Source organism: Lutjanus erythropterus, chromosome 12, assembly GCF_056507025.1.
Source record: "Lutjanus erythropterus isolate fLutEry1 chromosome 12, fLutEry1.hap2, whole genome shotgun sequence".
In the NCBI taxonomy this organism is placed as follows: Eukaryota; Metazoa; Chordata; class Actinopteri; order Lutjaniformes; family Lutjanidae; genus Lutjanus; species Lutjanus erythropterus.
Genome location: NC_139328.1, coordinates 38042829 through 38059896, shown reverse-complemented (window position 1 = coordinate 38059896; position 17068 = coordinate 38042829). Strand labels below are relative to the sequence as shown.

At 38.7% G+C, this 17068-nt stretch overlaps 1 protein-coding gene across 1 annotated transcript; it reads left to right on the top strand.

The window, feature by feature from the left end:
* The first annotated feature begins 14997 nt into the window (after window positions 1-14997).
* Window positions 14998-16529, top strand: ptf1a (pancreas associated transcription factor 1a). The gene is made up of 2 exons (XM_084732619.1): window positions 14998-15734; window positions 16007-16529. Exons 1-2 carry the CDS (start codon window positions 15128-15130, stop codon window positions 16207-16209), a joined length of 810 nt encoding a protein of 269 aa, XP_084588745.1. The 5' UTR covers window positions 14998-15127; the 3' UTR covers window positions 16210-16529.
* The last annotated feature ends 539 nt before the right edge of the window (window positions 16530-17068 follow it).

Below are 17068 nucleotides of genomic sequence, written 5' to 3'. Positions count from 1 at the left end.
ATTCCTGGATCCCAGTTAAGGACCATAGACGCCAGTCAATGATCCCTCAGACCCTCTCAAGGACTTTTAAGTCCTTTTTGTAGCCAGCCTATAGGACCCATTCTGACACTTAGAACTCTAAGGGTCTAAAAGACCATTAAGGAACCCTGTGAAGGACCTTGAGAACCTCCTCGCTGACACCTGGGAACTCTTAAAGAGCCCCCAGAAGCCCTCAGTTCTTCCAAAACCATGTCAACAACTCTCTTTAATGTGATTCTGTCCACATTAGCATGTAGGACTTTCCCCAGACCCAGACCCTGATCCATCCTGTTAGTTGGACAGAGAAGCAGACAAACAGTTGAGCAGAGTTTGTTCCTGCAGGACGCTCAGAAATCTCCGTTAATCTTCTCCAATCCTCCCTGCAGCCGTCAACAGCCCCCGGGCAAAGCTGGACTCTCTCCAGTCTCCTCACATATTAGCCCAGCTCTGAGTCTGGAGCCACCAGATTAATGCCCAAATCAATTAGAGCCAGCAGCAGATGAGTCAATTTAGCCCCCTCCACCCCCCGCACTGACCCCAGTACCCCCCACCCTCCCAGCTAGAACCCTCAAGGACTTCTGAGGATTAGATGGAGACTTCAGTGGAGTTTCTGCTTGACATCTTGTAGGGGAAAGGACACTGGAGGGTGTTCTGGTCTTTTTGAGAGGGTGGTGTTTGTTTGGAGGTTAAAGAGGCGAAACAGTGACTCTGAGTGTCTGTGTGGGGAAGGAGGCACAATAATACCCCCCCCCCCCCCCAAGACACTGTCAAGGTATCCTTGAACAGCAATGAACCTCAGACTGAGCAGGAAAAGATGTTCAGTGATTAGAAAAGTGACATTAAACAAAATGTCACATCATTTACTTCAGTTTTGTGGACTTAAGCAGATTTTTGATTGATTGATTTTTAATTTTATATTTATATTGTAGTGGTAAAATATATGCTGAACTATATTCTATTCCTTATAGTCAGTTCTCAGTTCTCATGATTTGTCAGACACTAATTGGTTAGTTGTCCTTGAACACGCAGCTGCTTCTTCGGAAGAACAACACCTGATATCACGAGCACATCCTGACCCTTTTGATAAGCACTTCATAATCATCCTCTCTCAATCCTTCTTTGTTTTCCTTATTCCATAAAACAGAGGTACATTTGTGATTCTTTGTCAGTTCCTTTTACACTCTGTGTGACTGTGTACTGATCCTTTGCAAAGCTCTATTAAAACACCACAAAGACAATCTTGGTCTTCGTGCCTGTTTTCATTTTCAGATTTTCCACCACAATTTGGTGTCAGAAGTGGGATTGCTCGTCTGAGGGTTTCTGGACTCGGGGTCGACGGTGGCAGTGCACACCCTGAGGAGATACTCCCTTCAGCCTCAACCTCCCCACAAACACGGGTGAGAAGGAGGGCCTGAGACGCGAGACAGGACTCACTCAGCGCTGCGATTCAACAATCCTGATTGGTGAGAATCTGAAAATTGATTTAATTGATTTTTAGGGAAAAAAAGGGGAAAAAAGGTCACTAAGTATGTCAGATTATTGGGGTTGAGTTTGGACAGAGGTTTTGGTCTACCAGGTCGGATGTGGAAGCCTGACCATTTTTAACCAAGGTTTAGTAGAAACCTGGAGGTGCACTGATGAGTCCACCTTAAAAGAGTTTACTAAGACCACAATACTGTGTGGGAAAAATTATCACAGGATAATTATTGTATTGTGTGAAGTAAGACTCGGAGTTTACTAAGACCACAATAGTGTATGGAAAAATTATTACGGGGTAATAATTATATTGTGTGAAGTAAGACTCCAAAAAAACGCGCGTAAGAGTAGAGAATTCCTCTGTACTAATGACTCTGATTTCTGATTATCTTGTGACAAAAAGACAATAAAAAAAGAAAATTAGGAAAATAAATGGTGAATCTTATAAATTATCAATGATTAATCAGTTAAAGCTTTCAACTATTGGTTCTGGAAAATGCACAAAATTTGCAACCCTAGTTTGGAGAGGTGACAGTGACATCAGTGGTTGAAAGTAACTAATACACTAGTAGTTTTTCGGACAAATACTATGTACTTTTATTGAAGTATATTTCTAATGCCAGTACTTTTACTTGTAATTGAGTAATGTTTTAGCAGTCTAACAGTACTTGTACTTGAATACAGATTTTTAGTACCCTTTCCACCATTGGTGGTAACTGCACATGATACACTCACTGACAAATCACTTCTTGCTTCACTGTCTGCACAAGCAGCAGAGCTCACAGCTCTCATAAGCATGTAATCTAGCAACAGACAAAACAGTGAATATCTATACAGACAGTAGATATGTTTTTGGCTTTATGCATGATTTTGGTACAATTTGAAAACAGAGAAATTTTCAAATATCATCTGGTGCATATATAGCACATCACACTCTTGTTTTACAACTGCTGGATGCTGTTCTGCTCCCAAAACAGGTTGCTGTGTGTAAATGTCATGCTCACACTAACAATGACCAAGTTTCACAGGAGAACACCAGAGGAGAAGCAGCTGCCAAGAATGAACTATGTCTGAATTTCTTTCTGTATGATAACCCTAACACACCCTCCACTCCTACAGCTGTTTTATCTAACATTCACAAGCAGGTGAAGGAAGTGCTACCAGCTCCAGCCACAGGACCTCTTCATGACCTGCAGCCTGGTGACTGGGTAGTGGTGAGAGACCTGAGACAAAAGACCTGGTGCTCGAAGCAATGGACGGGTCCATTCCAGGTGCTGCTGACCACACAGACGGCAGTAAAGTTTGCTGAAAGAGTCACCTGGATCCATGCCAGCCACTGCAAAAGGGTCCCACCTCCGCCAGAGGCACCTATAACATGCGTCATCACATCGCGAGGAAGAGAAGTAGAGGTGACAGTATTGGCATACTGTCCAACAATTTCCAGCAAAGTGGCGTGCTGAGTGAATCTCAGTGTCACCATCGTGGGACCAGCGATGGAACCCGAACGACAACCATGGCACCCCCTCAGACACCCTGGATGGTGTGGCCTGCAAGATGCCACAATTACATGCTCCTGATTGGCTACCACCATACGATGCTGATGACATCCCTGATCATGCTGACGACCTGGATTTTGACATTGTGGCGTAAACACATATATCTTTTCTGCCAATGTTGCTTGCACTTATCATATAGGATGCTTCCATCCACAAAAACAACATCTTGCCTTCTTCAGGAGTGATAAGTAATTAAATCGTCATTGAGGTAACATTGCTGATGTTTTTTTTGTTTGTTTGTTTGTTTGTTTTTTTCTCTCTCTCTCTCTTTCCTTCATTCTCTCATGCTTTCTTATTATGTAACCATATGTAGGGTTTGTTATTAAAGGTGCAGGTGTGATTTTTTATGTGTATATGTATATAATCTTTTGTAATCTTCCTTGACATGAGTGATCACGTATGATCAAAAGGGGGGATTGTAGTGGTAAAATATATGCTGAACTATATTCTATTCCTTATAGTCAGTTCTCACTTCACATGATTTGTCAGACACCAATTGATTAGTTGTCCTTAAACACGCAGCTGCTTCTTTGGAAGAACAACACCTGATATCACGAGCACATCCTGACCCTTTTGATAAGCACTTCATAATCATCCTCTCTCAATCCTTCTTTGTTTTCCTTATTCCATAAGACAGAGGTACATTTGTGATTCTTTGTCAGTTCCTTTTACACTCTGTGTGACTGTGTACTGATCCTTTGCAAAGCTCCATTAAAACACCACAAAGACAATCTTGGTCTTCGTGCCTGTTTTCATTTTCAGATTTTCCACCACAATATTTTATAATATATTACATATTTTATATATTTACGTAACATGTGGTCATGGGTTTACTTCCTGTTAATGTACAGACATTTTTATATACAATGAGAAATAATTTTGTACTATAATTTTGTACTTTTGGCTAAAAGTGTTCTTCCTGAATGGCTGAGGTTCTACCCAGAATTATTTGCTTCTGAAGAAGCCTTTTTTTTTTTTTTTTTTTTGAAGAAAGGGTGTGTCAAGCATTCTTTGTTAGACTAAAGGTTCTCTTTCATCCAAAGAACCCCTCTTTACCTTTTCATCAAGGATTTTTTGGACCACAATATAAAAAAGGTTCTCCACTGAACCTCTGAGTGGTTTCTACCACCTCTGTGTGTTCCAGATAAAACCCTTTGAATATAAAAAGGTTGGTGGTTATTGATTTCTGGTTGGCAACCTTACAAGATGGAAAGGTTCTGGATAGAGTGAGGGTTCTGTTGGAACCATTACATCATAGATGGGTTCTCTGTAGAACCTCTCATAGGGTGCTCTGGGTGGAACCTTTCACACATAGTTCTAGGTATAACCCTTTAAACTGGGTTCTAGATAGGTTCCAAGTGGAATCTTTATAAAAGGTACACCAGGAACCAAAAAGTGTTCTCCTATGGAGACAAGCTGAAGAACCCTTTATGTTTTTAGTTAGCACCCTTAATTCTAAGACTGTATAACAAAGAATTATCTGTGAGATGTGTGTCTTTTTATTTTCTTGTTAAGAAAAAAGCATCTGATTTTGGTAGTCCTCTCTGACAGTAAACTGAATACATTTGAGTTGTAAACAAAACAAGAACATTTGAAGACGTCACTCTGGGCTTTGGAAAACCCTGATCAACATTTTATTACCATTTATGACATTTTATGGACCAAAAAAACTAACTGATTAATCAAAAAAATGATCAACAGATTAATCAATAATGGAAAATAGTCATTAGTTGCAGCCTACTGTCTTTTAGTCAAAACAATTTAGTCAGGATGGAATATAACACAAGAATTATAACTAGTTTAACTGAACTGAAGACTGAAGTCTCACTTATTGTCTTAGGTCAGTGGACTGAAATTAATTTTCATCTAACACTGTGTAGCTCTTGTAGGCACCTTGCTAACTCATCACTAATAATCCTTTCATTCAGAAAGTCTGTTTTATTTATAATTATTTATTTAACAATGAAGCTTTTTTGTGGTCAAGGTCAGGTGTAGGAGGGTCAGGAAGTGCACACATCTTTTAAGTGAAAGTAGAAGTACCAGTGTGAAAACAGGTCCACTCCATTATAAGTAGAAATGTTACTCAAGTAAAAAAGTGTGTGCATAAAAACATATTTAAGTACCAAAAGTAAAACTAATAATTATGTAGAGTGGACCATTTCAAAATGAGATCAGTCAGATCAGACTGATGCACTGATGCGTTCATCTGTTTAATGTTGCAGCTGGTGAAACTCATTTTAAACACTTCAGTATACCCCGCTGGATAGCTTGTAAATTTCCCCCTGTGATCAGTAAAGTCTTATTGCTAATCATCATTTATTTGTTGATTATATTATTTATTATTAATCTAAATCTCAAAAGTAGCAAGTAACTAAAGCTATGAAATATATATGGTGGAGTAAAAAGTGCAATAGTACAATCTGAATCATAGGGGAATAGAAACATAAAGCAGCAGAAAATTCTCAAGTAACGTACAAGGACCTCGGAGTTGTGCTTAAGTACTGTACTTGAGTAAATGTACTTAGTTACTTTCCACCGGTGTTGTATTCCACTGCATTGGTTTGAGGTAATTATACAGACTTTAGTGTTAATGTCTTTTCTTTCACTTGCCTGATCGGGCAAGTGGGTCAGAAATCTACTTGCCTGAAATCAGTATTTACTTGCCCCTGTGTAAATTGTTTTATTAATGGATATTAAATAACAATGAAGACTACAGTCATGTTTAATTTAAGGCTGCAAAGTCTATAAAATGTCAGAAAATAGTGAAAAATGTCTATATCAAAGTCCAAGGTTGTATTGTGTCTGCTACTTGTGTCTACTTGTATATATGACAGAAAAGAGATCCCACCTTTGTTGCTCTTTCTGAGTTTTAGTAAGTTTTTCCCCTCTGATATTTTATTTTGATATTTATTTGCTCAAGCAGTATTCCTGTCTTTTTTAAACCAGGAAGTGAGACGGGGGTCCTGAGGGTGTAGCTGACCCTTTCTATGCTTTATGTTTTTGTAAAAATCTGTTGAAAGAAATCTAGGGCACAACTTTATAGACTTATAACAGGACAGGTTTTAGACCTTGAAGGTCTTCTAATACATTTTTAAATTGTTTGACAGTGTAAATTCTTGTCTGGGACCATACTGTTTTCTGGCACAGAGCAAGTTTAAATTTTCAACAGTTTTCAACAGTTTTCAATAATGGTGATACACCTTGTGTTTAGAGTGTATGGTAAAATAAAAATCACCTGGTGGAAAAATGAGAGATTTTATTCCTGTGTAGACCATGGGGTAGTGGGGCACTTCAGAAAAATTAAAAACATTTTCCTTCAGGTTCTTTTCACCTGCCAAAACTTTTCCACGGATGGAAAAGAACCTTAGATAAATGATCCTGGCAAACCTTTTCTCACTGTGCATCCAGTGTGGTGTGTGCTGTAGTAGTCTAGCTAACCTGATGTTGTTAGTAAAGTTGACCTATGACACTGATGTCATCCCCTTGGTGTGAACGAGCAGCGGACACATCACCCTCCACACAGAGCTCTTTAATTTGTCTGTCAGTCTGCAGAGCGAGCGCCCTCCTGACGTCTGTCCGTGCGCTGTCTGCGTCCTGCCTGCATGTGGCGGGATTCCCAGGCCTCCCTGGTGCTGACGCAGCTTGTAGCCTGTGACACCCTGTGACCTGCTTTCATCAGTGTTTGGATGGACAATATGTTTGCATGACAGAGACACAGAGAGGTTTATGAGAGTGCACCTATGTTCAGTTAACAGGTGTGTAACAGTGGTGCTTCTGGCTGAGTGCACTTTGCTGTTCCAGTCAAAGTCCAGCAGTTATCAGCTCAGAGTGAAGGCAGCCGCCCTTTTATCTCTGTCATTAGGCTGCAGAGGACACAGAGACCTACAGCAGACTGGTCCCTCTCTGGAGGACAGAGTCAAACAGCTTCAAGCCATCTGTCTGTTGAGTATAAAAGCAGGAAGTAATGTAATATTCTGATAGTACCACTGGAGACTGGGCTTCAGGTCCAGTCTCCTGTTAGCGTCCCCTCTGACATGACGGTGCTCACATACAGCCTCAGTAATGCTGTTTCCACTGCATGATACGACTCGGCTCTGCTTGATTTAGTCTTTTTTGATTTACCATTGTCAAAAGTTGTGGATAATACCTTGTACCCAGCCCAGTATCACAGCACTCTGTGATATAGATAAGTAAAGTAAGTAAAGTAATTATATTTATTTGGCCCAATATCACAAATCAAAATTTGCCTCAGGGGGCTTTACAATCTGTATAGTGTGCCAAGACATGCCAGGTTGACTTGACATTTACACCATGTTTAATCTTCACTGTAGATCCTTAGCTTGGAGCCATGTTCACATGTGCATGCACAGTGTCTGAACTGTGTGTGTGTGGTGTGACAGTGTGCATGCAACACTGTTTTCCTGTGAAACTCTAGCAGTGTTTTGTGGACTAACAAAATAAACCCGACCTTCAGTCAGCATGATAACTGAATTTTCATGTTTGGCTGAACTATCCTTTTAGTGTTAGCTGCAATCCTGCTAACATGACCAAAAAGGTGAGGGGTTATAAAAACTGAAGTTTACATGTGATATATTCACACAGAAAAGTGTCTACAAGGACGCTTGAAAGCCCTTCGACTCCACGTTTGTGACAAATGAGCATGATGGTGTGAACTAAAACCACTAATCCAACAGAGATGCCTTCAAGTGGCCAACAAGCAAAGGTTAGAGTGGGAGTGGAGGAAATCAACTCAACTTGTTAAATTACTCTTCAGTCAATCTCTTTAATTTGTTTTAGTCATCCAGATGGATAATCCCCCCGTAGCCATGCAGAGATTACAGGGATTACCACTGAATCACTGTGTGGGAGGATTAGCTGTGCCTCTAATTCCACACATTTGTCCCCCGCAGTTCACTTTCTGGATTTCCTTTTCCTGACGAGGCGAGGTGCTCAAAGACTCTGCAGCAGACGAAACTGAAACACAGGAGGAAAACTGATCCTATTACAACATTTTAGTTGAAATTCACTGCTACTTAAGAAAACTATGAAAAAGACAAACTGCTCAGTTTTACTGTTCTTGACCAGTAGCTCAACTGCTACTGGTCAAGAACAGTAAAACTGTATTTTATTTGGCCATAATTTCACACTAATTTCTTGACTTAATATATTAATGAATCTGTTCTGCAAAGTACATAGAACTGAAGTATAAGTCTGAAATAATAAATAAATGAATATTTAAATTAGCTATTTCTTTCAGGGAAAATTATTGTCTACTATAAGTCATGCTTCTTTTTTGCAAATTTAAAGTAAATGATTATGAAATTACAGCCACTTAAAATGATAAAATAGCAGCACAGCCTATTTTTATCCAGATATGAAACAAAGAAATTAAATGTCATGAATGATAAACAAAGCATTTATGAAGTACTTATAACATTAAAGTAATGATTATGAAGTCATACTGTATTCTTATGCATTTTATATCCTTTACCCACTTTGTATTATTTCTATCATAGCCTATTTATTCATGTATTTATATCAGTGTTCCTCAAACTTTTTATACCACCTCAGAAAATATTGATCTCTCCAAGTATAACCTGACTGTTTTGGACTGTGTGTGTGGAGACGTCACTGGCGTTTCTTAAGTAGCCACTAGCACAAGTTCACGATCGATCACTTCATTTTCAAAACAGCAGCTTGAAATATTATCCTCCTGATCTGCATTTCTCCTCATAATAGTTCCGGCTTGGAGCCTCGATCACAGTGTTTTTGAAGGATGAGCGTTTTACGATATGATCATGACTACGTAGGAGATTGATATTGAGACGGAAAGTTGTGTGGTTTCATTTGAAATTTTGCAGCATTTTGATCATATAGTATATTTTTGAAGCATTTTGTGTTATTTTAACAAAATATTTCTGATATTCCTCTGCGTACCACAGTTTGAGAATTTAGAATTTATATCATTTTTTGTTTTCTTCTTCCTGTTTTAGGACCTTTTTGTTTGCCCCTCTTGAGAGTGAGATAGCACATCTCACGAGGTTTTATCCTCTTACTGAATTTTTGAAGTTTTGTTTTGTTTCTATTAAAGGTTGTTGCTATTTATTGTTTTTCTCATTCTCTGATCTTTATATTACTATATTATTACTGTATATTGCATTTTCTCGCCATACTGATACTGTGTGATTTTACTTTTTTTTTTGTGTGAACCCCAGGCAGACTAAGGACCATGTTTATACTCAGTAGAAGTAAATGGGAAGTATTATCAAGCAAATATGTCCTTTTTATTTTCCTGTTTTTGTGGGGTTTGGCTGAAAGGCAGCAGACGGGGATGTTGGGAAGACTGATGAGTCGACGTCTCACAAGAATGACGATTGAAATTACAACTCAAATGTGACTTTAATAATAATAATAACTTAATTTATATAGCACCTTTAAAAACAGAGCTTTCAAAATGCTTCGTCACACAAAGCAAAAGAGCAGGATACCCCAGAGGCAAAAACAATAAAAGGCAACACAATAAGGCCAAACTGGAGCAAGAAGAAATTCATCCAAAATTGAAGTAAAACTAAGACACAAGCAAGAGACACTACGACAGAGTAAGATAAAACAAAACAGTAAAAGAGATAAGAACAGGAAAACAAGAAAAACATGACAATAAGAATAAAAGAAAACAGAGGGAGGAGATTAGAGAGACGTTACATGATGTTGTCTAGTCAATATAAATATATAAAATCTAAATCTCACTGATATTAGAATCTCATGATTATTAATTATTTAGTCAGACTGATGGGTTCATACTAAGGAGATCATGATCAGTTTTGATATATCTATGGTATTGTTTCAACCAGACAAATACATCTTTTACAAATTAAACTTAAATTTGCCTGCTGATTATTTGTACAATTTTAATATGATTATATGACATTTGGTTGACAATATGGAAGAATTCAGATGTTGCAGCTAACGCCAGTCCTGGGAGCAGTAGCAACATGTTAAAAGTGCATTAAGTTACACTTCTGTCTTCCTGAGTCTAACTGTGTCATCACTCTAAAATATTTCTGATGACTTGTTGCAACCATACCCTGTTGCAACTGTCCCCAGTCTACCCTTCTCTTTCATTTCATTTAGTATATTTCTTGATTCATGTATTTATTTATAGGCAGGGAGAGAACAATGTGCGTGTGTGCACAGTGTTTGGGTTTTGTGTGTGTGTGTGTGTGTGTGTGTGTGTGTGTGTGTGTGTGTGTCTATACCCCCGCCACCACCTCCCCTGCTGTCGTGCACCGTGACCGGTGTGGCCGGTGTTAATGCAGCGTCCAGCCTGCTGCATGCTGCAGACCGAGGGGCAGCATGGGAACAGGAACACTTGGTCCGCTCGCGCAGGTCGGCCCGTTCACACTGACAGCACGTTCATCAATGAGGCAGCATGGAGCGCGCGGTCACGGCGCGTTAAAAACCTGCACGGTCCGAATTATCATCTGGTTTCCAGCAGAGGGAGGGGTGTGACACACACACACACACACACACACACACACACACACACACACACACACTGTTGCCTTAGTGATAAAGTTTTAAAAAAGAGTAGAGGCTGCCACAAATGAATGAGGATAAAAAGTAACAAATTCTGTTTGCACTGTAAAAAAAATCATACAGAATTTAGTGGAATCAACTAAACTTTTTTTCATTAACATAACATAAATATTTAAGTGTTATTATTTCGTATTATTCAATTTAAAATTGGTATTTATGTACTATGTATATATTAACTTATAAACATGGGTTCTTGAGTTGAATAAATGTTCTGTACAGAATTCAACCAACTCATTGACTTAAGTTTCTATATTCCATATTAGCAGACTTCCCAGCATGCATTGTTTGAGAAGTGCAAAAGAGAACTGACCTTTAAAACTGAGAATATCAAATTTATTAATATATTTATTTATAAAAATGTTGCTAGAATCCTGCTCTGCTAACATGTTGATGTTGAACATTGTATTTCATATTTGACCAGATAACTGTATAATAAGGATTATAGCTGTTAAAAAACAAAAAAAACAAAACAAAACAAAAAAAAAATCATACACGAATTTAGTGGGATCCACTAATCTTTTCTCATTGACATTATGCAAATATACACATTTTATTTATTCAAGTTAATAAAACTTCACATTTCTAATATTTATTTTCAAAACACCTCAGAACTTGTAAACATGAGTTCTTCTAACTTGAAGTCTTTTGACTTGAAATGATGACTTGCATAAATGTTCTGTAATATGTTATACAGAGTTCAATCAACTAATTTAATAAAGTTTCTACAGAAACACTTTCAGCATATTATCAGACTTCCCAGCATGCATTGTTTGAGAGGTGAAATGGGGAACTGACTTTTCAAACTGAGAATATAAAATTCTCAAAAATAACATGAAATCATGTGTTTGTTATGTCATTGTGACTGAAGAGTTGTAGGCTTAGCTTGATATCTTGAGCTTATTGAATGTTTTTTTATAAAATATAATTGAATTAATATTAAGTTTAATTGATGAGAAGAGTTTGTTTTGAATAATCTGAATCATTTCTATCACAAAATTTTTAAGACAATCTGAAGCCAAACTTTTTGAAGTTAAAACATGATCTTATTTAAACAGTGTTCATGCAAAACAAGACTGAAAATGTTTGAAAATGTTGCCATTACATCCATATTCTGATATTTGACTGCAAACTTTCAAAATAATAACTTCATGTATTGTTACTGTTGTATTGTTATTGTTGCTATGTTCTGTCTGTAATGACTGAAAATAGATCAGATGATAAGGATTCTGGGGTGTAAAGAAATATTGTTGAATCACTGTTTGTCCATGCAGTCTGATATTAGGATAAAACTGTCATGTTAAGTTTCATGATGTGTTTAAAAAAACACTTACAGTGTGAATAATATAATGTAGGATGATGTTGGGCACAATGTAAACCTACAATGTGGGTTAGTTTTACATTTTACACAGCTCACAAAATGTGAGATTGCACCGTTACTTTTAACAAGACATTTTCTGCAAGTAGAACAATAGAAAATGTCCCACTGGTCACCATGAGTCCATGATACAATAATACAATAATTAAGATATTAAAGACAGAAACCAGAAGCACTTTAAGTTAAAAAGAAAAAAAATTATACTGACAGAAAAAGTTGTACACATTACATTTATTATTTAATAAAGGACATTTTAAAGTGCTCATTTTTATTTGTTTTTTAATAAAATAAAATGACAGTAGCAGCCAAAGCATGTGCAAAAAATGGCATGGACTGCTAAACAAAAACAATGCAACAGCCAGTAGCAGTCCTTTTATACAGTAAAAATAAAAAAATAATAAAATAAAATGGCCTAAATATCATGTAATATCATAGTAAATACTGTCAAAGTATATTGATTTTGTTTTTTAATTTTGGTATCTGATATTCAGTGACTTGTTACATCCCTAGGCTTTTTTAAAAATCTTACCTGCAATATCTCGTTGTTTGCTCAATAAGCACATTTTTTATTGAATTATAAGCCTAAAAATATTCAGCTCCTGACGTTTCAGTGAAAAAACAGTTAAAGAATTCAAACAAAATAACAAAGAAAATGAATGTTTTATAGCCTGGGTCAAAATAAATGACTACTGAATAATTGTCCACATGTCTCAGTCACCAGCTCTGTCCTCCAGTGTGGATTAATGGCTCCATGTATGATAATGATGTCCAACACTGTCAGTTTTGTGTGCGCACAAAGAAGAAGAGGAGGTGATGGAGACTGTGTCCGCTGATGGAAGATGATTTTTTTTCTTCTTGTGCTGGTTGCAGAGCTGCAGTCCTGCAGGTCCTGTCACTGTTTGGTGTTGTGTTGTTGAGCACCTGGTTGGTGCTGGCCGTGTGTGTGTGTGTGTGTGTGTGTGTTTGCGTGTGTATTGTGTGTCTTTACAGCTTCATTATGTAGACAGCAGCAGCACAAGCCTCATTTATAACCCGACATGTTGCATTCACTGACGGTCGGGACGCAACTGTTCTTCTTCCCACGGCCGCGGCCCGTGTTGCAGCTTTGTGCGCGCGCACCCGGCCATGCCCTGCAGACAGGTCCATTTACTGTCGAACAAAGTGGAACCCTTCCACTCAATCACTGAATAGATGCGTGCTTACAGACCTCAGACCGGTGGGCAGTCTCTTTTCGGTATACCGTTAATATGTCGCGTGAGGTGTCAGAGAGGCGCGCGCCCCGGGGCCCACCACTGTGCTTTTATTTGTCAACCAGTTCTCCCAGTAAACACCACTGGCTGCCACAAGTGGCCCATCGACACTCTACTGGTGCACGTATTTACAGAGCTGCGCTGCTGCTTACTGAGTAATGAATGAGCGCAAAGCCTCTGATACAACAGCCAGAGGACTGTGGAGTTTAGAGCTGCTACAATTAATCAATGAATCGATCAGTTATCGGACTAATCACCGACTATCTTGACAATCAATTATTGGCTTGAGTTTTTTTTTAATTAAAAAAAGCATAAATTATCTTAATCCTGTCTCTTAAATGTGATTATTTTCTAGGTTCTTTGCTCCTCTCTGACAGTAAACTGAAGATCTAAATAAGATATTTGATCGACATTTTTCACCATTATCTGACATTTTTACCAAACAACTTAGAAAAAGGCTAATAGACAATTAAGTGTTAGGTGCAGCTCTGAAGTTTATACACTGCAGACAGTCACAGATGACTGCTTCTCTGACAGTCCGCTCTGATTCATGTTGGATCACGTGTTTAGTTAAAAATGTTCTATAGAATAATCTGTCTTTTTCTTTATCTGCTGTACAGGGTCTATACTACAGGCTGGACCCTGGAAAACTAAAGATCACAAAGTGATCCTGAGGCTAAACATGAGAAACTGTTCGTTTCAAAACCATTTCATTAATAATTTTTTATTAACGTTTAGATCAGCTTCTCTTCATGTTTTCAGCAACAGCTCCTTTTGTTTGGTATACTGCGCTACTATAATGCCCTTTATTGGATAAATTCGCCATACATTTAACATGACAATTATTATTATTATTATTATTATTATTATTATTATTATTATTATTATTATTATTACGGTGACACTTAACATGAAAGTTTGTTTTGTTCGCATCAGTTGTTGCTTTAATCAAATGGAATCGCAGTTTTATTCCCACTAGACCGTCAGTACCTCCGCCCACAGACGTTGTAAAGGTTGCGGGGTTTTAAAAATAATCTGGCCTATATAAAAATGTATTTATTAAGATATATGAGTAGTCTGTATAGCTATTTTTAAGGCAATTTATTATCAGTGAAAAAATCAGTGGACTTCTGAAACCTGTTGCTGCTCAGAGTTAGTGAACACGTCTTGCAACATTTCATCCATTTAACTTTGACTTGATTTAATCTACAGTAGTGTGAAAGGCATTAAAACAATTTTGGGGGAATTTGTTTTTTGCATATGTGACTATGGATAGTATTAATATTCAGTCAAAAATGTCCAGGGGGATTATTAATTCAATCTTGTCAGAGAAAACATCTGAGACAAGGAGATGTTAATTAGTAATTTTAATTTATAGAACACTTTTTCATGCAAAAAGCACTGTGTGCTGTCCACGTTGAGGACACTCAATACTATGCATTAGAGACACTTATTTGAGGAAGATAATGAACAACACGCACATATACATATACATATACATATACATACATAAAGACTTAACAAAAACTCTCAGTAAATTAACTCTTAATTTGTCTGTTTTTTTAACAGAGTTTGGTGCAGGAGAGCAGCCGGTGTCAGAGCAGAGTTGAGATGTTAGTACAGACCGGACAGCGGACGAGGACAGGGGGCGTGGCCCGCTGGGGGATTATCTCGAGGTGCGCCTCGCGGACCGAGCTGTGATTGGTTGGCGCTCCTGGCAAACGGCACGCGACTATGGATGTAGCTATAAAGAAGTCTCGCGTGCCGGTCCTTCAACTAAAACTAACTGTTGACCGCGAGCAGATCGCAGAGACACAGAGAGACAGAAGAGACAACAAGGTGTCTTTGTTACAGAGATGGACAGCGTGCTGGACCCGTTCTCCGGACTCGACTCGTTCTCCTCCCCTCCTTACTTCGACGATGACGAATTCTTCACAGACCAGTCCTCCAGGGACGGACACTTGGACACTGACGACTTTCTGGACGAGGACGTGGACTTCCTCACCAGTCACTTCCAGGACTACTACAGCAGAGAGGACAGTGGCAGAGACTGCGACCTAGGCAACCTGTCCTTTTCCTCCTCGTCCTCCAGCTTTTCGTACGGCTGCGCGGACAGCACGCCGGAGCTGTCCCCTCCGCTGGGACAGACGGGTCCTGGCGGGCCGCTGTTGAAGCGCAGGCGGAGGATGCGCTCTGAGGTGGAGCTGCAGCAGCTCCGACAGGCCGCCAACGTCCGGGAGCGGCGCAGGATGCAGTCCATCAACGACGCGTTCGAGGGGCTGCGGTCCCACATCCCCACCCTGCCCTACGAGAAGAGACTGTCCAAGGTGGACACCCTGAGGCTCGCGATAGGCTACATCAACTTCCTGGCAGAGCTCGTGCAGTCTGACCTACCCATCAGAAACTCCAACAGCGAGACGCACGCGCAGCCCAAGAAGGTCATCATCTGCCACAGAGGGACAAGTAAGTCTGGCTCTCCTTTTTTCTTTTTTTCTTTCTTTCTTTCTTTTTTCTTTCTTCTTGATGAAAAATATTAAGCTTGTGCATTTTGCAATAAATTGTTTCCAAACAGCTGTCTCAGCTGTCTTTCTACGCATTAAGATATTTTACGCACACAGTAACAGATTTTACGCGCAGTAACTTGGATTTACGCGCACCTATTATGTTGCGACGATGATGAAAACGAAATAATAACCTGATATTAACATTCTCCTTTTCTTTTCCCCTCTCCTCAGGGTCTCCCTCCCCCAGCGACCCAGACTACGGCCTCCCCCCGCTGGCCGGTCACTCTCTGTCCTGGTCGGATGAGAAGCAGCTCCGGGAGCAGAACATCATCCGCACCGCTAAAGTCTGGACCCCGGAGGACCCCCGAAAACTGCACAACAAAACGGGCCTCACGGACATAGAAAACGAGCCTCCTTTCGGCCTCGTGGCCTAAACGAACTGAGCCAAGTCCTCCTGAGCGGACTGCTCCTTTAACACGCACATTGTGAATGTGAAGAAGTGAATTATGTTAATGTCTGATAATGTGCACTTGACGGCGCATTGTATAAATGTGAACACCATGTGAACTCACTGTACAGTTTCATATTCAGTGTTGTAAATATTTTTTTATCATGTTGATAATTTTATTTTTGTAATTCAGGCAACTGGCAATCATGTATTTATTATTTTTCACAAGTGATAATATATGTGTTAATTTAATTGTAATGAATGAAAGAAAATGATGATTTATATTTATATTCACTCAGCAAATAAAAGCACTTACTGATAAAAAAAAAAAAAGAGTATGCTTCTTTGTATTTTTAAAAATGTTTTCATTTTAAAAAGTTGGTGTCCAGTCTAGTTAAAATTTTATGTTGACTGAATTTGAAAAGACAAGTTGCAGTAACTTGGAATGATTCAAAACCAAAACTAAACTTGTTATTTATTCAGTTTTACTTGAGAAAACAAGTTTGATAAGTTTGAGATATTAAGTTGTACCAACAATTTCGCTAACTATTAAAAAAAAGAGTTTTAACAGTCAAACAATGCATGCTTTTTTATCGCCTAATTATAATTCTTTATCTGGTCAAATATGAAATAAGATGTTCAACATCAAAATGTTAGTAGAGCAGGATTTTAACATTATTGAGCCTGGAAATAGAGAGATATTCTTAGCAGGAGGTTCAGTCGGGCTGCTGGAAATCTCCCAGCAAGTAAGAGTTTTGTAGGTTTTTTTTGTTTGTTTGTTTTGTCTTCACAGTATATGTATTAGTAGAAATCCACAGGAGAAAAAGACTAAACAATACACGGAG